The following is a 24,079-nucleotide window of genomic DNA, read 5'->3' on the forward strand; positions in this document are numbered from 1 at the left end:
CGGGGTCACATGCATTTTGCTAGGAAAACAGCGGTTTCCACCGGGTACGGGAGAAGGCGGGGTGGCAGGAGGGGCCCTGGGGCGCGGACATCGCCAGCCGCCAGGGGCGGGGCTTCGCGGCGAGGGGCGGGGTCCGGTCGCCACGCCTTCGGTGGGCGGGGCGGGCCCGCTGACCACACCCCGCGGGGCGGGGCCCACCTGCCGTTACAGAGCAGCCAGCGCGCGAAGGAGCAGTGCGGGGCCAGGCGGTGCATGAGCGTGGCCATGAGCAGCGTCACCACCAGCTGCACTCCCAGGACGGCCTGCGGGAGGCGACGGCGGGCGTCGGGGCGCGGCGGGGCGGGGCTCCCTCCACCAACCCCGGCTATTTATAGAGGCCAGGCGGGATGGGGGAGGGTGGCCTCCGGCCGGGGCTCCCATGGCCTCTTGGGCCAAGGGCCTGGCCAGGCCCGGCTGCTCAGCCTGGGGAGCCCCTGCCCAGCGCTGCCCTGTCCTTCACTGGGCGGGGCATCCCGCGCCCACCTCAGAGGCCAGGACTCCCCCCCCCCCCACAGACTGAGTGCCCAGGAGAACTGCTTGTCAATGTCCCGGGCTCTAACGCCGCACTGCAAAAAGTAATCGATTGGTTCACTCTTGTCACCCTAGCTACTAGGGAGGCTGAGAGCTGAGGATCACGGTTCAAAGCCAGCCCGGGCAGGAAAGCCTGTGAGACTTGCTCCAATTAGCTACCAAAAAGCTAGAAGTGGAGCTGTTGCTCAAGTGGTAGAACATCAAGCTTCAGGGGAAAAAAAGCTTAGGAATAGCGCCCAGGCCAGGCCCTGAGTTCAAGCCCAGGGACACACACAGGTCAAACCTAGAGGAGGCTCACGTGGCTTGGCTTTAGGGGTGACCTGGGAAGGCTCCTGGAGGAAGCGGTTCAAAGAGCAGGGTCTCTGCAGAGGGACCTGGTGTGGGGGACATCCTGGGGGACACAGTTACGTGACCAGCGGGCCTGAGGATGGCTCCAATTAACCACCACAAAGCCACAGTGGAGCTCTGTGGCTCAAGTAATAGCCAGTCTTGAGCAAAATGTTTAGGGACAGGGACAGGCACTGGGTGCTCAAAACTGTCGTCCTAGCAACTCAGGAGGCTGAGATCTGAGGATCGCAATTCAAAGCCAGCCCGTGCAGGCAAGGCCATGCGACTCTTATTTCCAGTAAACCAGCAGAAATCCAGAAGTGGAGCTGTGGCTCAATGTAGTAGAGCTCTGGACATGAGCACAAAGCTCAAGGACAGTGCCCAAGACCGGTTCAAGCCCCGGAATTGGTGGAAAGAAAAGAAAAGCCAGGCTCCTTTGGAGGAATCTGGCTCAGAATGCCTCCTGGACAGGAAGGGAGGGCGGCGGAAGGGTGTGCTGCCCCCCAAGCCAGGCGGGCCCACCTTCCAGCTGCCCCTTGGGAATCCCTTCCCTGCTCAAAGCTAGGCTCGGTCGCTGGGCCTTACTCATGGGGGCCAGGCCTGCCTTCCTCGAGCCCCCCTAGAGCTCTGCCTTCAGGCTGCACCCCAGTGACCCCATCCCCAGGCGGCCTGGCCCTCGGGGATGGACCTGGAGCCATGTGGCACTGGGGGCTCCAAACCGGGGGTCCCCGCTGCGGGCTCCAAGCTCACCCGGGACCCCGAGGCAGAGCCCCGCGCTGTGGGCTCCCCCGCCCCCGACACGCGCCCCCGACGACCCCCCGATGGCGCCCACCCCCCAGGACCCTTCTCTTCTGTCCGCGAGGGGCCCCAGAGCACCCTCGGGGCCCCAGCGTTTTCGGGGGACCCGGCTCCCTGCAGGGCTCCAGGCCCCTAGCGTCCCCCGGAGGCTTGCATGACCTCCTCCCTCCCGCCCCCCGCGTACCCCGCACCCCCGCACCCTCTCCCCGACCCGCGGCCCCTCGGGGCCCACCGTGCCGCTCACCATCTCGCCGCCCGGGCACCCAGAACCATGCTGCAGCAGCTCGGCCAATCAGAGCCCGACGCTTACCTGACGAGCAGTCCGTGAGACCAATCAGCAGTCTCAGAACCAGCAAATCGCGAGGGACAAGGGGTTGCGCGCGTTGCATGCCGGAAGTTGTAGTTTCGACACTCCGGTGAGCCCCGCCCTCCTCCCACCCCGCTTCCAGCCCCAGGCTCTGGGGCCTGCGCGTGGGTCCCACGGCTGTTTCAGCCTCACGACTGCGGGACCCCCACTGACCAAACACAGAAATCTCAGACTGACTGAATTCACACGTTTGATTTCCACCTGCCACCCAATTTGTACAGGCCACACAGCCCATCTTATTATTAATGAAAAAGAGAAAAATGTGTGGCTCATAATGGAAGTATCGGCTTCCGGTGGGGCTGGATCCAAGGTCACACGAGAGCCTGGAGGCGCTGAGGGTCTGTTTCACCCAGGGAGGGGAGGGCTCCGAGGGGCTGCGTCTTCCAATCCTGTTTCTACCAGGGACTGGGTCCACCTGAGGGCGCACATGGCTGTGGTGCGGGTACCCCGAGGCTGCCTGGGGGTCGATGGCTGGGGGCGTGGGGTCCACGGTTAGTAGTGGGTAACTGTCTCTGTCTCTGAGAACCTGAGGAAGTCTGCTGCAAGCAGGCTCACTGGGACATTGGTCCCTTCCCAGCACGCAAGGCCTCTTCCTGGGTGGCCAGCGTAGCCTCTGCTGCTTTTCAGCTGGTCTTGGTTGCAGGGGTTTGAACTCCGGGTCACGCTGCTCTGTGTGTGTGTGTGTGTATACCAGTCCTGGGACTTGAACCTGAGCTATTGTACTCAAGGCTAGCACTTTACCCCTTGGAGAAAAATGTCTCACAGACATCCCTGAGACTTCCCTACCAGAGCTGGCTTTGAACCAGGATCCTCAGATGTCAGTGTCTTGAGAAGCTGGGATGACAGGTGTGAGCCACCAGTGCCTGACTGAGGCTCCACCTCTGCATAGGGTCACAAGCTGGGATGTACGCATCCCCGCTCACCCCTCCGGCGAGCACTGAGATGTGAGTCAGCGCCAGGTTCCCATCCGCAGCAAGCGAGGCCTGCAGTGCCATCACCCCCTGGACCAGAGGCCAGGCCAGGCCACGTCACTCCAGCAGGTGCCGGCCCCCCTCTCTCCGAGTGACTAAACTCCTGTGAGATCTGAAGCCCCTCTTCTGGTGCACTGAGGCACGGTGGATCCTGGTTCTCAGGTCTGCCTACCGTCAAACTTTCCTCCTGCCCAAGGAGACCAGGAATTCACAGCCCCGTGCCCCCTGGTATCCGGTGCTGGGGGGGGGATCCGAAGGCAGCTCCCCAGGGGATAGGGGTGAAGCGCCATGCACAGCCGACCAATAAACTGCAGCTTATTGTGTGTTTAAGCTGGGGTCTTCATGTATCATCCAGGATGGCCTCAAGTTCCTGGGTTCAAGAGATGCCCCCCACCCACCCGCCTCAGCTTCCCAGGTGGCCGGGGTCCCCGTTGGGGTGGGGTGGTCCCCAGATGGGCTGCACACACCATGCGCCCTAGTACCGACCCCGGGCTTCCCACTGTGCGGGATCTCTCTTCTCTCCGGTGCCCACGGGGAAGGGGCCTGTGGCTCCCCTCGGTGCCCAGTACAGAGCAGACCCCCCCCATCCCTGCCCCAAGGAGCTCAGGCTGGGGTTGGTGGGGTTGTTGAGCGGCCTGGACCTCCGGCCCGGGCCTCCACGCCGGCTCAGGGCGGCCACTGTAGGAGTGGGCAGCGGTGGGGCGGTGGGGTACACACCCCTCACCTTGGCTCCTGGGAAGCAGAAGTCTGGAGCGGGCAGGGAGCTCAAGACCACCCAAGGCAGGTTAGCCGGGCCTCCACGGGGCAGGGCCTCCCCCTCCCCCTGCCGAGCAAGCTGGAGGCCCACGGTTCGAATCCCAGTACCAGAGAAGCGCGAGTCCCTCATGGGGGAGAGCGCAGGAGGAGGGGGATCAGAGATCAGATCTTCAGTGACCTATGGGGTCCCACCGAGGCCGGAGGGCTGTGAGGTCTGAGGGTGGGGGTGATGGATCTGGACACCCCCACGCCTGGGCAGCGAGCAGCGGCTGCTGGGGGGCCGGGGGTCCCTGGAGCCCGGCCCCCCGCACCGACCAACCGCTGGGGGCCCCTGCGTCTCGCTACAGGGACCCCTCCTGGCTCCAGCTTCCCTAGGGGAGCCCCAAAGCAAAGCACCCACAATAAGGCCTCGGAGGGGGGATGAGGGCTCTGGGGGGTCCTCCGGGGAGCAGGAGGGGCCCAGGGGGGAGGGGTGCGGGCCGGGCCGGGGCGGGGGCGGGCGGGGCGGCGCCCCCGCCGCGCTTCCAGAGCGGAGAGGCCCGGTCGGCGGCACCCCGCTGTTATGGGGTCCCGGGGGGGGGCCCCCCGCGCCCCGCGTCTCGGCCCCTACCGCGGCCAGGCGGCGGGCAGACGGCGCGCGGGCGGCGCGGGCAGCAGCAGCGGGAACGGGAAAGGCCGCGGGAAGTCCCCGGGGGCCCCGGGCGCCGGCGACAGCCGCTCGGACTTGACGCTGACCGCGGGGCTGGCGGCGGAGCCGCGCGGCGGGGCGCCGTCCTCGCCCGGGCCGCGGCCCCCGCTGCGGGGCGGAGAGAAGGGGGCGCCGTGAGCGCACGCGGGGAGCCCCGGCCCGGGACCCGGCCCCGCCCCCGGGACCCGGCCCCGCCCCCGGGACCCGGCCCCGCCCCCGGGACCCGGCCCCGCCCCCGGGACCCGGCCCCGCCCTCCCCCCGCCCCCGCCCCACCCCTTCCCCGGCCCTGCCCCGCCCCCGGGACTCCGGCCCCGCCCCCGAGACCCGGCCCCGCCCCCGGGACCCGGCCCCGCCCCCCTTCCCCGACCCCGCCCCGCGCAATTCCGCCGGCGGCCGGCAGGGGGCGGCGGCGCCCGGCACGCGCTCACCTGGCCTGGGCGGCGGCGGCGGGGCCCTCGGGCCTCGAGGACGGCCAGGCGGCCAGGGCGGGGGGCTGCAGCAGGCCGGGGGGCGGCGGGGGGTCCCCCAGGCTGTACTCTGGGAAGAGGGGCCCGCGTGAGCAGCGTCCTCACTCCCGCGCGCCAGGCTGGGGCGGCCGGGCGACATGCCCCCCGTGGTGCGGGGCGACCCCCCCTATGGTGCGGGGCGCCCCCGGGGCGCGGGCGTACCTGGCGGGCCCGCGGGGAGGAACGGGAAGCCCCCCAGCGGGGGTCCGGGCGCGGGGGCGGCGCCGGGGCTCTGCAGGCTGCTGTAGAGGCTTCTCTGCGGGGGGAACGCGGAGGGGAAACTGAGGCTCGCGCCCTCCCCCCCCTCCGCCCCCCGCCCGGGCTCCCCGCACTCACCGAGGGGCCCAGCGGCCCAGGCCTGCGCTCCGCCGCCAGGAACAGGGGCGGCGGCGTCTTGCCGCCCAGGTGGCTGGATGGGAAAAGAGGGTGCCCCAGGCCTGGGGGTCCCCGGGCCGCCGTCACCCCTCACGGGGCCGGGGTGACCCTCCCCGGCCCGACCCAGCGCCCGGCCGACCCCGACCCCATCCCCGGCCGACCCCGACCCCAGCCGACCCCGCCCCCGGCCCGACCCCATCCCCGGCCGACCCTGACCCCGCCCCCAGCCCGGCCCCGCGCCCGGCCCGACCCCATCCCCGGCCCACCCCGACCCCATCCCCGGCCCACCCCGACCCCATCCCCGGCCCACCCCGACCCCGACCCCAGCCGACCCCGACCCCGGCCCGACCCCATCCCCGGCCGACCCCATCCCCGGCCGACCCCGACCCCGGCCCGACCCCATCCCCGGCCGACCCCGACCCAGCCGACCCCGACCCCGGCCCGACCCGGACCCCATCCCCGGCCGACCCCGACCCCGCCCCCAGCCGACCCCGACCCCGGCCCCAGCCGACCCCGACCCCGGCCCGACCCCATCCCCGGCCGACCCCGACCCCAGCCGACCCCGACCCCGGCCCGACCCGGACCCCATCCCCGGCCGACCCCGACCCCGCCCCCAGCCCGGCCCCGCGCCCGGCTCGACCCCATCCCCGGCCCACCCCGACCCCATCCCCGGCCCACCCCGACCCCGACCCCAGCCGACCCCGACCCCATCCCCGGCCCACCCCGACCCCGACCCCAGCCGACCCCGACCCCGGCCCCAGCCCGGCCCCGCGCCCGGCCCGACCCCGCGCCCCCGGCTCACCTGGGGGCCCCGCTCTGGGGGCTGCGGGTCGGAAGGGCGACGGGCGGCCGTGGGCCGGCAGCGCCTCCCCGAGCCCGCCGGGATCGCAGCCCGGAGGGGGCAGCGCCCCGAACACCGCGTCGGGGCCGGGCATCGCGGGGGCCGCCGGCTGCGGGCAGAGAGGGAGGTGGGGGCCGGGTCAACCTGGACGGGAAATCGGGGCGCCAGGGCCAGCGCCCCACCTCCGGGAGCCTCTGGGACCCACGAGCTCCCCTCAGCCTGGGGGTTCGCGTCGGAGGCTGGGGTTCGCGTTGGAGGCTGGGGGTTCGCGTCGGAGGCTGGGGTTCGTGTTAGGCTGGGGTTCGTGTCAGGCTGGGGGTTCGCGTCGGAGGCTGGGGGTTCGCGTCGGAGGCTGGGGTTCGTGTCAGGCTGGGGGTTCGCGTCGGAGGCTGGGGTTCGTGTTAGGCTGGGGTTCGTGTCAGGCTGGGGTTCGTGTCAGGCTGGGGTTCGCGTCAGGCTGGGGTTCGCGTTGGAGGCTGGGGGTTCGTGTTAGGCTGGGGGTTCGCGTCGGAGGCTGGGGTTCGTGTCAGGCTGGGGTTCGTGTCAGGCTGGGGTTCGTGTCAGGCTGGGGCCTCTTGCCTGGCGTGTGGGGTTCTGGGCTGCCCAGGGGTCTTGATGGACTGGACATGTGGGAGTGAGCGGCCGGTGACCGGCCGGTCCTTCGAAGCCACCGCTGTCAGGTCCTGGCCTGAGGTCTCAGCCCGGGTGTGAGTGGGGGGGGGAGACGGACACACACACACACACACACACACACACTTACGTAGAGCCGGGGCCGGGGCAAGGCCGGGTCCCCTCCATCCCCGGCCGGCCTGGGCAGCTTCTCCCCTGCCCCCTCAGGCCCTTCATCAGGCCCCAGCTCTGGGCCCTCCAGGCCCCTCCGCTTCAATGTCTGTGAGGAAAAGAAACGGCAGGATGGATCCGGAAACCCTGGCCAGGGAGCGTGTAGGTTCCACGTGTGCGCGCGCGAGGCCGGGCCGCAGAGGGCGGGAGCCCACCCAGCCACCACGCCTGCAGGACAGAGGAGGCGGCCCCGGCCTGCGGTGCCTGCGGCCTTTGGTCCCACCCTCAGTGACCGCATCTGCCTGTGGCTGAGGTGTCTCTGTGGGATGGAACGCGGGTCTCCCCCCACCCCCCCAGTGCGGGGATTTCTCAGTACTCTGGCCTATGGACACCGCCCGTAAGGATGGACACGCCCAAGAAGGACACGCCCCTGGCTATGGACACGCCCCCTCAGGAAGACACGCCCACCGGCAGCATGCCCCTGGCTATGGTCACGCCCCTCTGGAAGACACGCCCACCGGCGGACACGCCCCTGCAGGTAGACTCTTCCCTGTAAATGGACAGGCCGGCATGCAGACACACCCCCTTCTATTGACACACCCCTTCAGGAAGACACGCCCCTGTAGGTGAACACACCCCTTAGGGAAGACACGCCCCTCTTAGGAACCCGGTCCTACGAAGGCACGCCCACATGCAGGCTAGTCCCTATCCAATAGCACACCCCCTTCAGGCAGCCACGCCCCCAGGCAGCCACGCCCCGCGGGTGGGCACGCCCCTTTCCAGGACACGCCCCCAGGCAGAGGCTCGGGATGGGCTCCGGCCGGGCCCGGCCCCGGCCCTGGCCCGCGCGCACCTGCAGGATGTCGGCGTTGGTGCGGCTCTCGTGCGGCTCGCTGTACTCGGTGTAGCGCAGCAGCACGCGGTCCATGTCGGAGCTGGCGTACTGGAAGAGGCGGTGCGCGCTGTTGAAGATGATGAGCGCGATCTCGCAGTCGCACAGCACGCTCAGTTCGTAGGCCTTCTTCATCAGCCCGAACTTCCGCTTCGTGAAGGTCACCTGGGCCGGGGAAGGACGCGGCTAAGGGGGACTGGGGCGCCCGCAGCCTCCCCTCGCCGCCCAGGCTGCCTCCGGCAAACTCCTACTCCAGCCTCAAAACCCAGCGCGGACACCCGGGCCCTGGGGGCACGCACCCTCCCTCTCCCTGGGCTCGCCAGTTCCTGCCCCGGCCTGGGCCGCGGTGTCGGGCCAGAGTTTCAGCTCTGTAGCCGGGGCCGTCAGGGAAATAAATGAGCACCATGAAAAGGGGCTAAGGCTCCATCTCAAACCCTGGATGAGGATGATAGGTCTTCCCCCGCAACACGGCCAGGCCTTGTCCCCTCTAGCCCCCCCAGGAGCCCCCCAACTCCCCACCAGGGCTCACCTGCCGGTTCCTTTGGTCCAGAATTCGCGAAATCTGGATTTTCTTCCTCCCCATGGTCCCTGGCTGAGCTCAGAGGCCGAGATCTGGGGGGGGGGGGACGAGAGGGTGGACAGGCCATGGGGAGAGGCACCCCGCCTTCCTGCTGGACACTACCTGATGCAACTGGGCTCTAGGGGGAAGGTTGTGAGGGACTGGCAGGCTGGCAGGCTGGCCCTGGCCTCCACCCATCCCAGAGGCGGCCCGGGAGGCTCGCTGGACTGTCCAAGCCGGCGGCTGCTGTCCCAGAAAGCCCAGGAGCCTTTTTTTATGTTTTGCCAGGCCTGGGGCTTGAACTCAGGGCCTGGGACCCGTCCCTGAGCCTCTCTGTGCTCAAGGCTGGCGCTCTACCCCTTGAGCCATGGCACCACATCCAGCTTCTTCTGAGTAGTGTGCTGGAGATCAGTCTTACAGACATTCCTGACCAGGCTGGTTTTGAACCTCGATCCACAGATCTCAGCCTCCCAAGTGGCTGGGATGACAGAGTGAAGCCAGACTTGAGCAGACAAAGCTAAGGGAGGGTGCCCAGACCCTGAGTGGAAACCCTAGAAACAACCCGCACACATGCACACGCACATGCACGCGCGCGCACACACACACAGTAAATTTTTTAAAAAATGAGCTGGGAAGGTGGCTCAGTGGTAGAGTGCTCCCCCAGCATGCATGAGGCCCTGGGTTCGATTCCTCAGCACCACATAAGCAGAAAAAGCCAGAAGTGGCACTGTGGCTCAAGTGGTAGAGCGCTAGCCTTGAGCTGAAGAGCTGAGGGACAGCGCCCAGGCCCTGAATTCAAGACCCACAACTGACCAAAAGAAAAAAGTGCCCTCAGCAGCCTCTAGTGTCCCAAGGGCACTCCATGGTCCCCCGTGACCCCCCACAGCTCCCCACGGCCCCCGCGGCCCTCTGTGCGCCTGGCCGCACTCCAGGCTCTCTGAGCTGCACAGAGGCCCTGGCCCAGCCACCCGACTCCGCTCCACTTGCTATATTTAACCACGGGGCTAATTCTGACCCCAGCAGGAATCGGCAGGTTCCCATGGTGGGGCCGTGGGGCCCCTCCCAGAGGCTCCCAAGCTGGCGCCAGAAATGTCCCACCACCACACGGGGTCCTGAGTGGGTTGGGCTGGGGCCTGAGCCACTCAGGCTGGGCAGAGCTGGCTCTAGAGTGCATGGCAGGGGGGTGGGAATTGCAGGGTGGGGCACCCAAAGAGCTAAGTGACACCAGGACACAGGGAATTCAGGAGCAGGCTGCAATGTGTGCAAAGGTCCTGAGGCACCAGGGTGAGCCAGGGAAAGGCCAGGAGCCCAGGGCCGCAAGAGCAGCCCCGGTGCTATGGGCTTCACTCTGGGAGCCAATGAAAACTGGGGCTGGCGCTGACTGATTGATTGACTGATGGAATTGGAGCCAATGAAAACTGGGGCTGGCGCTGACTGATTGATTGACTGATGGAATTGGAGCCAATGAAAACTGGGGCTGGCGCTGACTGATTGATTGACTGATGGAATTGGAGCCAATGAAAACTGGGGCTGGCGCTGACTGATTGATTGACTGATGGAATTGGAGCCAATGAAAACTGGGGCTGGCGCTGACTGATTGACTGATGCAATTGGAGCCAATGAAAACTGGGGCTGGCGCTGACTGATTGATTGACTGATGGAATTGGAGCCAATGAAAACTGGGGCTGGCGCTGACTGATTGACTGATGCAATTGGAGGCTTTTAGTGGTCTGGTCGTGGGGCTTGAACTCTGGGCCTGGGCGCTGCCCCTCAGCTCTTCAGCTCAAGGCGAGTGCTCTACATCTCGAGCCACAGCACCACTTCTAGTTTTCTGGTGGTTTATTGGAGATAAGAGTCTCATGGACTTTCCTGCCTGGCTGGCTTTGAATCGCAATCCTCAGACCTCAGCCCCCTGAGCAGCTGGGATGCCAGGCGTGAGCCACAGCACCTGGCAGGTGGTGATTCCTGATGACCACAGGAGCCTGGAAGCCACCCTGGACCCGGGCCCAAGAAACAGCTGCCCAACCAGGGTCTTCCGCGCTGTCTCTGATCTGGCGTAAACCAGCGCCGATCCCCCACCTTCCCTCCAATGAACAGCTCTGCCCAGAAGCCGCTGGACTCCCGCTTCACCTGGCCAGCTCTCCTGGCTGCTTCAACACCCAACCCTCAGAGCCCATTTCTCCAGCATGGGCTGGGGTGCAGTCTGCCGGACCCCCGGGGCCCGGGCCGGGCCCAGCCAGCCAGCCTTGTCCCCCACACCCTTGAGAGATGTGTTTCCCTCAACAACTTCCCCCATGACTGCACGGGCCCAGAAATACACCGCATGCAAATGCGGCCCCGAGCGGCAGCGGCGGCGCCAGGCCCCAGGTGCGGGGCCGCAGGCAGAGGGGCGCCATGCAAATCCCGATGCCGGGGTGATCGGAACTGCGTGGGGGGGCATGCGCGAGGGGGCCAGACGTCTCCCCACACACAGCCCCTGCCCCCCAGATCCCAAGGGGGGCCGCACCTGGGGCACAGGGGGAGGAGGGATGGGCGGAATCCGGGGTGCATGGACTATCTCAGCCTCCTGATTGGCTGGGATGACAGGTACCTGGCTCTAACCCCTTCATGTCTCCATACATCCCACTGCACAAGCACCAAGCCGGGCGGGCCTCCAGGGTACGCTGATGACCCCCGACCCCAGGAGGGCAAAGAAGACACGGAGACCTCTCATGAACCAGCCACCCACCAGAGCAGCGGCTCACACCTGCAGTCCAGGCTACCCGGCAGGCAGGAGATCTGCTTGGTCTGAGATGTATTCGGCCAGACCTCATCTCAAATAAAAATCCAGGCATGATGGCTCCCATCTGTAATCCCAGCCGACCAGGAGGCAGACATTAGGGGATAGAAATTCAAGGCCGTCCTGGGTTAAAAAAAAATAGTAAGTTCGAGAGACTCCCATCCCAGTTCATGGCTGCTCATGACTGTCACCTGAAATACTCAAAGAGACCCAAGGAGTTCAGCCCGAGCTGGGCAAAACTGGGCTGGCACAGTGGCTTACATGGTAGAGCACCTGCCAGCAAGGGCAAGGTCCGGAGCTTCACTCCAGCGGCACCGTCAGACACAGAGGGGAGGGGGCAGAGGGAGAGAGAAAGTGAGCACAGGCCCAGGTGATTTCACAACTGCTTTGTTCAAACCTCAAAGCATTGGAAATCTCAAGGCTAATCCCACTCCTGAAGACACTAGAGCCAGGGGCTGGGAAGGTGGCTCAGTGGCCGAGCGCTTGCCTTGCATGCCTGAGGCCCTGGGTTCCATTCCTCAGCACCACATAAACAAAAAGAAAAAAAGCCGGAAGTGGCACTTTGGCTCAAGTGGTAGAGTGCTAGCCTTGAGCTGAAGAGCTGAGGGACAGCGCCCAGGCCCCGAGCTCAGGCCCCACGACCGGATCCAAAAAAAAAAGATACTAGAGCCAGGCACCCAGGCCCACACCCCTCATCCTAGGGACTCAGGAGGTTGAGATCAGACGATCTCAGTTCGAAGCCAGCCTGCACAGAAAAGGCAAGGAGACTCTTATCTCCACCTCACCACTCAAAACCTGGAAGTGGCGCTGTGGCTCAAGCAGTAGAGCGCCAGCCTTGAGCTGAAGAGCTGAGGGGCAGCGCCCAGGCCCCGAGTTCAGGCCCCACCACCGACAACAATAGCAAGAAAAAGGAGGAAAGAAAACAAAGCAGAGCGGAGCGCCAGTCTCAGCTGACGGCAGAGCCTGGCAATCAGCAAGGGCAAAGCCCCGCGCTCCAGCGCGAGCACCACCAAAAACCCCCAGCGCCTACCACCCTGGCGTGCACCTGGCCGCCTGGTGGAGGGGCCGTCGGGGACGGTGTCCAGCGGGGAAGCCCCGGGGAGCCGGGATGGCCCTGTGCCCGCTCGGGCACACAGGTGTGTCCTGTTTGTGCAAATGGCTTTGTCATCGTCGGGTGCCGTGCGGGCTGCTCTGGCTGCGATCTGCCCTCAACCACAGATCCCCTGGGTCTGGCTGGGCGCAGGCGTGAGCCCTCGCCCAGCACGCGTGACACCCCGTGACCCGGACCCAGCGCTGAAAGAAACACTTTTGTTGTTGTTGGTGGTGGTGGGGCTTGAACTCAGGGCCTGGGTGCTGTCTCTGAGCGTCTCACTCAGGGCTTGGCGCTCTACCATTTGCACCACAGCACCACTTCTGGTTTTCTGGTGGTTCATTGGAGATCAGAGTCTGGGCTGGCTTCGAACCTCGGTAGCTGGGGTGACTGTTTCTGGGTTGTTGGGTGGTGAGGATTTGAATCTGGGCCTTACCTGTCCTGAGTCACACCTCCAGGCCTGCTGTGGGTGTTTTTTAGGGGGCGAGAGGGGTTCTGGGGTCTTGCTTCCTGCCTGGACCTGTGTTCCTACTTTGCTCCGTCTGTTTTAGCTCCCTGCCGGAGCTGGGGTGAGAGACGCACCCCCTCACCCGGCTTCCTCAGTCTCCCTGACTTTTCTGGCTGGGGTTCACCAAACCACCGGCCTCCCGAGGAGCCTAAAGTGACAGGCAGGTGGCACGCATGCTGGTGTTACACACACGTGTGTGTGCATGCGCACAGGCACGTGCACACACACACACACACAGAGCTGCCCTGGGACTGCAGCGGCCGTGCTGGAGGGGACAGGGCGCTGGCCGGAGTCCTGACAGATGCAGGGGAGGCGGGGGCGGGATGCGGTGTGCAGTGGGCCTGTGCTGACTCAGGGGTGCCGGGCGCCCTAGGGAGGGGGAGGCCAGCCCCAGGCCCGAGGCCTGCGAGGGGCAGGGAAGATCTAAGGACTGGACACAGCAAGGGGGCTCTGTACCGCGCTGGGGGCACCAAAGGCCCCTCAGGCGTGGAACTCGGGAGCCCCGCACCCCACGGAGCGCTGGCTCTGCGGTCACCAAGCCATCCACAGACGCCCACAGCGCCTCCCAGCCGCCCGCGGTGGCTCTGTAGTTGGGCAGGGGTCGGGAAGCCTCCACCGGGGAAGCAGGTGGGCCGGCCTCCACCGGGCCCCCAGCCCTGGGCCTCCACCGGGCCTCCAGCCCTCGGCCTCCACCGGGCCCCCAGCCCTGGGCCTCCACCGGGCCCCCAGCCCTCGGCCTCTAGGCCTGAGCCTCCGCCCCGGCCTCGGGCCGCTCCGAGCCCTTCTCCTCCTTGGGATGGGGCGGCCCTGAGCCAGCCCCGTCGCGGCCCCGCGACCCCACAGCCGCCCTGAAAGCAGAAGTGAGAGGCGCCGGGCGCTGGCGGCCCGCGGGAGGGGAGGGGGCGCCGCGCCGGCCCCGCCTCACGCAACCCCGGGCTGCGGTTTCATCACCTGCTCCCCAAGTACCTCATTAGGTACCTGCTCCCGGCAGGAAGCGGGAAGCGCCCCTTGCAGCCAGGGACCCGGGGACCCCCCCCCCCCCGCCCCGCGCCCCGCGGCGGCTCCGACCCCAGCTGCCGCCTCTGTCCCCCCCTCCTCCCCGGAGCCCGGCCACGCCCACCGCGCGAGGCCACGCCCACAACGGGAGCCACGCCCACCACAGAGACCACGCCCGCCGCAGGAGCGACGGCCGCTGCGCGGGGCCACGCCCACCACGCGAGGCCACGCCCACCGCCGAGGCCACGCCCACCGCCCCGGGAGCCCCGGTCGGCTCCCTCCCCCGCCCCAGCCTCAGTTTCCTCCCCAGGAGAACGCGGCCGGCGCGGCCAGGGCAGGGCCCAGAACAGGAGAGGCCGGGGGATTCGCGGGGTTCAGCCACGGGGGTGGGGGGGTCCCCCCACGCTCACAGACCCCAGAGCAGGCACAGCGCCCCCGAGGTCGGCGAGTCCCCACACCCGGTGTCGTCCGCGCCGTCCTGGGGCCCGGCTCCTCCGACAGGCGGACGAACCCCACGCGCGCTGGAGACCCCGGACCACAGGCCCCACCGTGACCCGCGCACACCCCGGAGGGGCGCCCGCCCCCGACGTCCACGCGGGCCCCGACACCCCTCCCGGCCTGGCACCCCTGGCTAAATCCTGAGGCCAGAGGTCAGCGCCACCCGAGGGGCAGCGGAGGCTCGGGCGTCTCGGGCCGTGTCTGTCTGTCGGTCTGTGTCTAAACAACATTCTGCTAGAGATGGCCCACAGCGGCCTCTCTCTACAGGTTCCTCTGGCCAGGGGAAACTGAGGCCTGCCCAGGGACTCTCCGCCCCTCCAGTGGCCTGGGGGGGTGGGAATGTGGGGTGAAAGGCCTAGGGTCTGCCCCAGGACCCGAGGAGGCAGCCCCAGGGCTGAAGATCAAATTCTCTTCCTCATGATGGTGCCCATCCTGGGCTTTGAACTCAGAGCCTGGGCACCGTCCCAGAGCTCCACTTAGGCTGGAGCTCTGCCACCTGAGCACAGCCCCACTTGGGGCATTTTGGTGGTTAGCTAGAGATAAGAGTCTCATGGACTTGCCTACCCAGGCTGGCTTTGAACCGCAGTCCTCAGATTTCAACCTCCTGAGTCGCTGGGATGACAGGAGGGAGCCACTGTTACTTGGCTTTACTGCCTTTTCTTTTTCGTTTGGTCGGTCGTGGGGCTTGAACTCAGGGCCTGGGCACTGTCCCTCTTCAGCTCAAGGCAAGCACTCTACCACTTGAGCCACAGCACCACTTCCAAATTTCTAGTGCTTTTTTTTTTTTTTTGTCGGTCGTGGGGCTTGAACTCTGGGCCTGGGCGCTGTCCCTCAGCTCTTCAGCTCAAGGCGAGTGCTCTACCACTTGAGCTACAGCGCCACTTCCGGTTTTCTGGTGGTTTATTGGAGATAGGAGTCTCACGGTCTTTCCTGCCCGGGCTGGCTTTGAACCGCGATCCTCAGATCTCAGCCTCCTGAGTAGCTAGGATTACAGGCGTGAGCCACCAGCGCCCGGCTAGTGCTTTATTGAAGATAAGAGTCTCACAGATTTTCCTGCCCAGGCTGGCTTTGAACCTCAGTCCTCAGATCTCAGCCTCCTGAGTCACTGGGATAACGGGCGTGAGCCACCGGCACCTGGCTTACTGTCTTTTTCTTAAAGCACAGTACTGGGGTTTGAACTCAGCTTTGCACTTGCTAGACAGATGCTCTATCACTTGAGCCACCAGACTGTAAAAATTCTAAGACAAAGTACCCACCCGCAGACTCTGCCTTCATTTCTCTCTGGCCAGGCAACGGGCCCGTGACAGTGAAACCTGGACTTACAAGCTGCCCGCCTGACCGGGCACAGGCGCTGGCCCGAGCAGGTGCAAGCCCTGCCCCCCATCCCCAGCCTGCTGTCCCACCTCTGAGAGCCGCGGCCACCCACGGCCCGGGGTTCATGTCCCCTGAGCCGCAGCGCTGGCTGCGGGGCCAGCCCAAGATTTCCTTCTCTTTGTTCCAGAGAAAGTGAGCTCCCTTTGGGGCCCCAGAAATCCATCCCCAGAGACCAGGGCCGCCCTGCTTGGGAAATTAGCACAGCTGTCAGCGCGGGGCGGAAGGGACTGTGCCCAGCCTGGAAGCCCCAGGACGCGGCCAGCTGGGATGCTGAGCGGAGCTGAGGCTTGAGGGGTGGGGGTGGGGTGGGGAGCTCAGTTCCCGTTCCCCCAGAAATGCCTGGGTACAGGAGCCCGGGCACAGGCAGGGCTGGCCAGGGTGGTGGGGAAGGCAATGACAGACAGACAGACACATGGCCAGGTCGGGAGAGAGTGGCCGCAGACGGCCCCAAAGGGCCTTTCTGGAAGGGTGGTCTTCAGGACGGGAAGACACCAGCCAAGTAGGGAAATGGTGGACAGCACAGCCGGTGCAAAGGCCCTGAGGTGGGAATGTGCTGGGCAGGAGGAGGGAAGGGAGAGACTGCAAGAGGCCCGGAGCAGAGCGTGTGCTGGTCCTGTGCTTGGCCTGGGCGCTGTCTCTGCGCTTTTGTGCTCAATGCTGGTGCTCCACCACTTGAGCCACAGCTCCACTTCTGGCTATCTTTGCTGGCTCACTGGAGGTAAGAGTTTCTCCTGCCCCAGACTGGCTTTGAACCATGATCTCAGATCTCAGTGTCTCGGCTGGGGTGACAGGCATGAGCCCCTAGAACCTGGCACACTTGGGGTGTTCGGTAGAAGCCCCCACGGCGGTGGAGAGGAGAAGCCTTTGCGGGGGGCAGGAGATGGTGGGGCCTGCTTGGGCAGGGCTAACACTTGGAAAGGTGGGTAAGACAGGCTCAAAGCTTTGCCATGAGGGATGCCATATCCCAACCTTCTAGAACCTTCCCTTCCCAGCCTCCACTTTGATCTGGAGGGCTTAGCGGGGGAGCACAGGTTGATTCAGACCTCACTAGAGACCCCAACCCACACTCCACCCGAGACACACACGGGACCTCCCGGCCGCGTCTACACTGAAGGCCGGGTCCCCCCTCCCCTCCCCCACCCCGTCCCCACTGACGCCTGGGCTTGCATCTGGGATCCTCCCCAAGCACCCCAAACTTACTGCGCTGTCTGCCTGTGAGCTTGAGCTTCTCCAGGCCTGAGGTGCTCATCCCTGAGTCTGGGGTGTCCTGCTTCCCCCACACCCCACTGAGTGCACAGGCTGGGACCGGAGCGAGCTCCCTCAGCCCAAAGACCCGCACCCACAGACATGCACCCTCAGACATTCCCCAGCGCATGTCCACCCACTGCATCGGAGACCGAATTCCCCGCGGGGCTGATGAAGATTTAAGTAAGGGCATGGCAGGTCATCCCTGTAATGCTAGCTATTAAAGAGCGTGGGAGCTGAGGACCACGGATAGAAGCCAGCCTGGGCAGGAAAGTCTGTGAGCCTCTTAGCTCCAACGAACCACCAAAAAGCCAGAAGTGGAGCTGTGGCTTGAGTGGGAGAGCAACAGCCTGGTGTACAAAAGCTCAGGGACAGCGCCCAGGCCATGAGTTCAAACCCCAGGACCCGCCAGACACTGGTGGCTCATTCCTGTAATCCTAGCTATAGAGGAGGCTGAGATCTGAGGATCACAGTTCAAAGCCAGCCCAGGCAGAAAAGTCCGTGAGACTCTTATCTCCAATTAACCACTAAAAAATCCAGAAGTGGCGCTGTGGCTCAAGTGGCAGAGCGCTGGCCTTGAGCTAAAGAGCTAAGGGACAGAACCAGGCCCAGAGTTCAAGTCCCACCACCAACGACCAAAAAAAACCCAAAAACAAAAAACCAGGACCATCACACAGGCAAATCAAGTAAGAATAAGTTGAATGCTGGAAAAAAAAAACCCAAAAACAAAAAACCAGGACCATCACACAGGCAAATCAAGTAAGAATAAGTTGAATGCTGGGCACGAGCATTCACAAGGACACCAGGTTTCATCCTCATTATTTCAAACACACGCGCGTGCACGCATGCACACACACACAACAACGTTCATTAGTTGAAACTGCAAAGCCAAGATCGGCTTCCACTTGCTCTGGCCACTAAGGTGTGCACAGCGCTCAGAGACGGCAGAGCCCCGCCACAGGACACACAGGGCAGGGAGGCTCATATGTGGTTACTTCCCTGGGGAGCCAGGGGCAGGGGGGGAAAGGGGGGTCCCTACCAGACCTTTATCTCTCCCCTCTTCAAAACAAAAACAACTGCCACGCAAAAGCCAGCTTCAGAGACTCTCCCTTCTCTCTCTCTGCCTGGGTGTCCCCTCCACCTGTGCCCTGAAGACTGCGTCCGCTTCTCCCTTCAGAGAGGCGCTGGGTGAAGAAACACAACACTGGCTGGGGAGAAAACGTCCAGCACTGGTCCTTCGAGAGCTAAACACGGTTTCCTGCGACAAGGATGGAACCCAGGCCGGCGGAGACGTGCCCTCGGTCCCTGTTCAGTGTGTGTGTGGGGGGGGGGGGGGTACTGGAGCAGGAACTTGGTCTGGATGCTGCTGTCTCTGAGCTTTTCCATGCGTGGCTGGTGCTCTACCAATCGAGCCACAGCTCCACCCTCAGCATTCTGGTGGTTCCTTGGAGAGTCTGTCCAGTTTGTCTGTCCAGGCTGGCACCTTTAGATCTCCAGCCTCTTGCATAGCTGGGATTAAGGGCGTCAGCCACCAGTGCCCAGCTCTTAACTACATTTCCCCCCCTATCTTTTTCTTTTCTCTGTGCCAGTCCTGGGGCTTGAACTCGGGGCCTGGGCGCTGTCCCTCAGCTCTTCAGCTCAAGGCTAGCACTCTCCACTGAGCCACAACGCCCCTTCCAGCTTTTTCTGTGTATGGGGTGCTGAGGACTCGAACCCAGGGCCTCGACCCAGCCCGTACCTAACCGCTTCTTTGAAGGCAGGTTCGCTGTCCCCAGGCCCTGAGGCGTCCGGGGGGCTTGGGCCAGGCCGGACCGCAACCCCCCCCCCCCCCCCCCCCCCGCACCGCACTGGTGCGCGGCCGGCGGCGGCGCCAGCCTGTCCGCCTGTCCGGCCGTGCTGCCGCCAGTCCGCCCGGGCCCGCGGCCCCAGGGACACCGAGGCACGGGGAGGACACTGCCCCGCCACGGGGAGGAGAGGGAGCAGGGGGCTGCCAGACGGGGTGCGCCCCGCACGGCCCCGCCTACCCCGCACCCCGGCCGGAAAGTCCCGCGGCTCAAAGCCCGAGCGGAGCTGCGGCTCCGGCGGTAGCCGGCCCGGAGCGGAAAAGCTGGGGAAAGGCGCCCGGGCCCCGAGTTCGAGCCCCGGCACCGACGCGCGCACGGCCACAGCGACGCACACCCGCCCCGCCCGGCCCGCACACCCGGCTCCGCCCGGCCCGCACACCCCGCCCGGCCCGCCCGGCCCGGCCCACACGCACCTGTGGGCGCTGCAGACCCGGAGCTGCACCGCACTCCGCTTCCCGCGCCGCCCGCGCAGGTGCCAGCCCCGCGCAGGCCACGCCCCCGCGGCTGATTGGCCGTCGCCGCCCTGATTTGCATGGAGGGCCGACCCGTGGGCGCGGTGGGCGTGGCTCGGGGTGTGGCCTGGCGCGGCCCCGCCCCCGGGGTTCCGGAGCCGCGCTGGGCTCGGCTCGCTGGGCCGCGGGGCCCCGCGCCCCAGGCTTCCCGGCCTCCGCGGGGCCCCGCGCCCCAGGCTTCCCGGCCTCCGCGGGGCCCCGCGCCCCAGGCTTCCCGGCCTCCGCGGGGCCCCGTCCGCGCCGCCGACCCCCGGGAGCCCCCGTGACGCTGTCTCCGACTCCGATCTCCGCTCTCCATCCCGGAACGTGGGCCGTGACCCGCGCAGTCTGGGCGCGCCGGGGGGTGGGGGGTGTCATCCGGGTGACCTGGCTCCCGGGGCTAGCCTGGGCGCCTCTGCCTCCAAGGGCCAGGATAGGTCCGGGCCCGGTCCCATGGCCCTGCGACCCCTCCTCGCCCCCAGGGCCCCAGGCTCCTTCCCCGCTCCGTCCCCACCCCACCCCGCCGCGGCCCCTCCGTCCCTGCTCCTCTTCAGAGACCAACTGTGGGGAGCCTGGCAAATCTTCCCCCACCAGGCCAGAGGAGGCCCAGAGAGGGCAGGGAGACTCTAAACACACACACACACACACACACACACACACACACAGGATACACACACACAATACACATGCACACACAGGATATACACACGCGATACACACATACACACACAACACACATGATACACACACAAGATACACATACACAGGTTACACACACAATACACAGATACACACACAATATACACACAGGATACACACACATGATACATACATACACACTTAGGATACACACATACACACACAAGATACACACACACACACAGAGGCCAGGATTGGGAAGGAAGGCTGGGGAGGGCTTCTTTCAGGAGTTTGGGGCATTTGTGCTGGGCTCTTGAGTATGAATGGGAGTTGGCCACTGAGCTTTCCAGAGGGGAGGCATGGACTGGGGCCCAGCCCGGCGGGGAACAGGGCCGGCCAGCCGGGCTGGGCACAGCCTGGCGTCCACACCTCCAGGGGACAGAGACTTGCTGGACTCTGGTGAGAAAGCATGTGGCAGGTGCCAGGTTATTGGGGACCTGAGGTGGAGACACCCCCCCACCCCGGAGAAATAGGGGAGTCCACCACCCCAAACGGCTCGCTGGCGCGGCCCGCGGCCCCGGATGTCCCAAGGCCACCGGCGGGGGGGGGGGGGGGGGGGGGGGGGGGTTTAGGCCGCTGGGGAGCCGGGCCCCCGGGGCCGCTCTGTTTACCCGGCCGCCCGCCCGCTCTGATGCTCTGATGCAACAGTCGGGCTTGGGTTACATGAGGCCCAGGCGGCAGCTGGGGCGGCGGGCGGCAGCGTGGGCAGGGCCGGGAGGCGCTGGCCGCACCCCTGCCCCACTCCCCCCACCCCTTTCCCCTCCCCACTGGTGAGGGCAGAGGGCAGGGCAGGGTACAGGGGGGAAAAGCGGACAGCTAGGCCCTGACCGCCCGAAACTCAGGATCCTCCTGCCTCGACCTCCCCCCCAGACCCACCCCCCATGACAAGGGCAGAGGCAGTGCACCCGGCTGGGGCGGAGGGGGCTGTGAGGGGCTGGGGTGTCAGGGGTGGGCGCTCTGGGCTGGGGGCCTGTGAGGGGCTGGGGTGTCAGGGGTGGGCACTCTGGGCTGGGGGGGCTGAGGGGGCTGGGGTGTCAGGGGTGGGCGCTCTGGGATGGGGGGACTGAGGGGGCTGGGGTGTCAGGGGTGGGCGCTCTGGGATGGGGGGACTGAGGGGGCTGGGGTGTCAGGGGTGGGCGCTCTGGGCTGGGGGGTCTGAGGGGGCTGGGGTGTCAGGGGTGGGCGCTCTGGGCTGGGGGGGCTGAGGGGGCTGGGGTGTCAGGGGTGGGCGCTCTGGGATGGGGGGGCTGAGGGGGCTGGGGTGTCAGGGGTGGGCGCTCTGGGCTGGGGGCCTGTGAGGGGCTGGGGTGTCAGGGGTGGGCACTCTGGGATGGGGGGGCTGAGGGGGCTGGGGTGTCAGGGGTGGGTGCTCTGGGCTGGGGGGGGCTGGGGTGTCAGGGGTTGGCGCTCTGGGATGGGGGGGCTGAGGGGGCTGGGGTGTCAGGGGTGGGCGCTCTGGGCTGGGGGGGCTGAGGGGGCTGGGGTGTCAGGGGTGGGCGCTCTGGGCTGGGGGGGCTGAGGGGGCTGGGGTGTCAGGGGTGGGTGCTCTGGGCTGGGGGCACCCCTGTTCCTGTGGGGGGGTCCTCAGGGACAGCCCGGGGTGTGGTGGCCCCGCAGGGCCCCGGGGGCAGCTAAGCAGGGGCACCTGGAGGCCCGGTATGGGGAGGGGACCCCGGGCTGGGGTGTCGCCAGGTGGGGGACAGGCCCCGGCCCCAGTGGCAGGATGGGCAAACCCACCCGAAAACCTGGCCCGAGCAGAGCCCAGCGAGCGCCGGCCAAGGCCGAAGTCACTGCGCGCCAAGGAGCGGCATGAACCCCAGTACGGCACACACCTGCGACTGGGGTCACCTGGGGCTGGCCCGGGACGGGGGGGGGATGGGGGGGCAGGGGGATGCTCGTCCACGGATCACGTGGGGCTGGCCCGGAGGGGGGGGGGGGGCAGGGGGATGCTCAGTCCCTGCTGAGGATGAGAAGCGCAGGGGCGGAGGTCAGGTGTGCCCCCTGGTGGTGGCAGGACATGCAAATGAGATGCAAATGAGCCCCCTGAGCCTTCAGGTGGCAGGGGCTGTGGGCCACAGGGGGGCTGGGGACGCCCAGGACTGTCCCCCAAGTGCGCTGCCCATGCTGTGGTCCCTTCCGGGTGCAGGCCGGCTGGTGTGGCTCATGGATGGAGGGGAGGTGGGGGAGGGGAGGTGGGGGAGGGGAGGTGGGAGGTAGGGGACGGGAGGTGGGAAGGGAGGAGGGAGGTGGGGGACGGGAGGAGGGGGATGGGAGGTGGGAGGTAGGGGACGGGAGGTGGGGGACGGGAGGAGGGGAGGTGGGGGATGGGAGGTGGGAGGTGGGGGACGGGAGGTGGGGGACGGGAGGTGGGAGATGGAAAGTGGGAGGGGAGGAGGGGAGGTGGGGGATGGGAGAGGACGTGGGAGGTGAGGAAGGGAGGTGGGAGGTGGGGGACAGGAGGTGGGAGATGGGAGGGGAGGTGGGAGATGGGAGGGGAGGTGGGAGATGGGAGGGGAGGTGGGAGGTGGGGGACGGGAGGTGGGAGATGGGAGGGGAGGTGGGAGATGGGAGGGGAGGTGGGAGGTGGGGGACGGGAGGTGGGAGATGGGAGGGGAGGTGGGAGGGGAGGAGGGGAGGTGGGAGATGGGAGGGGAGGTGGGAGGTGGGGGACAGGAGGTGGGAGATAGGAGGGGAGGTGGGAGGGGAGGTGGGGGACAGGAGGTGGCAGATGGAAGGTGGGAGGTGAGGCGGGGAGGTGGGAGACGGGAGGGGAGGAGGGGGAGGGGAGGCGGGCGGGGGACAATGAGAGGCTCAGGGCCCTTGGTGGAGCTGGCACCTCGCCGCCCCCCCCAGACGGTTCCTCTGCCCGGGCTGCGCAGACGGCCAGCACGCGATACATTTGAGCCTGGTTTAGTGCTCTCCAGTGTCCAGGGTCTCCCGCCCCTCCCCCCGCCCCTCAGGGCGCCCCGTCCACCCTCCCAGGCCAACAGGGGAGAGTCTGTCCAGGCCAGTCCTCGGAGAAGCCCTCTCGATGGCTCACACGCTTCCGATCTGAAGCCAACCACGGTGGCCGGGGCGGGGCCGGCAGCGGGCCCAGGGAGCTGCGCTGGCCGCCCAGTGAGCAGGGAGGCCTGGACGAGGCAAAGGGAGGCAGGGAGTTGGACCTGAGATGCGGAGGCCCAAGCGAGGAGGCCCGGGTTAGCGGCGGTGCTGCGGGGCGGTGCGGGTGGGTTAGCGGGCGCGGGGCGGCCTGGCAGGCACTGACCTGGGCGGAGGCCAAGGGCCCCGGGTGCTTCAGCCGGAGGGCGTGGCCTGCTCTGGGGGCGGGGCCGGCGCTGGGGGCGAGGCCTGCTCCGGGGGCGGGGCCTGCTCCGGGGGCGGGGCCTGCTCCGGGGGCGGGGCCTGCTCCGGGGGCGGGGCTGGCTCCTGGGGGCTGCAATGAAATCCGTGCAGCTGGCCTGAACCCCTGGAACCCGGCTCCTCCGGCACCCCCCCCCCCCAAGCCGGGCCTAGACCGCAGGCCTGGCCCAGCACATTTTGCTCCTTTGTTTTTCGTCGGTTGTGGGGCTTGAACTCTGGGCCTGGGCGCTGTCCCTCAGCCACAGCGCCACTTCCGGTCTTCTGAGTGATTTATTGGAGATCAGAGTCTCCTGGACTTTGCTGCCCGGGCTGGCTTTGAACCGCGATCCTCAGAGCTCAGCCTCCTGGGTGGCTGGGATGACAGGCGTGAGCGCCCTGCGCGCGGCTACATTTGGTTTCTAAACAGCTCACGGGACTGTGGCGCATGCGTGCTTTATTAAATCACAGCGAACACACAATCACAAAGAGCTGCTGCAGAAGACGCGCGTTCGTTCCCAGGCCGGCCGGCGGGTCTCGGCTTGCCCTCCCGCGGCCCCAGGGGCCGAGAAGACCCCCGCCAGCGCCTCCGCGTCCACCCAGGGCCCGCAGCCCCGGGGCCTTTGCCCTGGCCAGTGTGCCCTGCGGTCGTGTTCACCCATTGCCCCGAGAGCAGGCCTGTCCTTGTCCTCAGAGCACCCCGCGGATCACCGAGGCAGGAGAGCGCAGAGCACCCGATCACCCCGCGGATCACCGAGGCAGGAGAGCGCGGAGCACCTGATCCCTGC

General features: G+C 66.7%; 3 protein-coding genes across 4 annotated transcripts in view; all 3 read right to left on the reverse strand.

Annotated features, from left to right (window-relative positions):
• Tmem161a (transmembrane protein 161A) overlaps positions 1-1,966 on the reverse strand; it is a 6,359-nt gene extending 4,393 nt beyond the window's left edge. The window contains exons 1-2 of the mRNA XM_042671184.1: positions 1,940-1,966; positions 199-302 (exon numbers count right to left, since the gene is read on the reverse strand). Coding sequence (XP_042527118.1) covers positions 199-302; positions 1,940-1,942 — 107 coding nt within the window. The 5' untranslated portion in view covers positions 1,943-1,966. The remainder of the gene's footprint in view (positions 1-198; positions 303-1,939) is intronic.
• Borcs8 (BLOC-1 related complex subunit 8) overlaps positions 1-24,079 on the reverse strand; it is a 28,936-nt gene that overhangs the window by 2,176 nt on the left and 2,681 nt on the right. The window contains exon 5 of one of the 2 annotated variants that reach the window (XM_042671209.1): positions 8,454-8,464. Coding sequence is in view for 1 of the 2 variants with exons in the window: in XM_042671211.1 (XP_042527145.1) it covers positions 24,042-24,075 (34 nt within the window). In the remaining variant the exon portion in view is untranslated. Of the gene's footprint in view, positions 1-8,453; positions 8,465-23,731; positions 24,076-24,079 lie in introns of those variants that run through there. The other variant, XM_042671211.1, reaches the window with a different exon arrangement.
• Positions 4,396-19,204, reverse strand: Mef2b (myocyte enhancer factor 2B). The gene is made up of 9 exons (XM_042671245.1): positions 19,179-19,204; positions 8,402-8,484; positions 7,834-8,037; positions 6,961-7,089; positions 6,162-6,309; positions 5,277-5,421; positions 5,147-5,235; positions 4,907-5,015; positions 4,396-4,585 (listed from the first exon to the last, which is right to left on the reverse strand). Exons 2-9 carry the CDS (start codon positions 8,453-8,455, stop codon positions 4,396-4,398), a joined length of 1,068 nt encoding a protein of 355 aa, XP_042527179.1. The 5' UTR covers positions 8,456-8,484; positions 19,179-19,204.

This window comes from Dipodomys spectabilis, unplaced genomic scaffold, assembly GCF_019054845.1.
Source record: "Dipodomys spectabilis isolate Male_0828 unplaced genomic scaffold, ASM1905484v1 ptg000609l, whole genome shotgun sequence".
Classification (NCBI taxonomy): Eukaryota; Metazoa; Chordata; class Mammalia; order Rodentia; family Heteromyidae; genus Dipodomys; species Dipodomys spectabilis.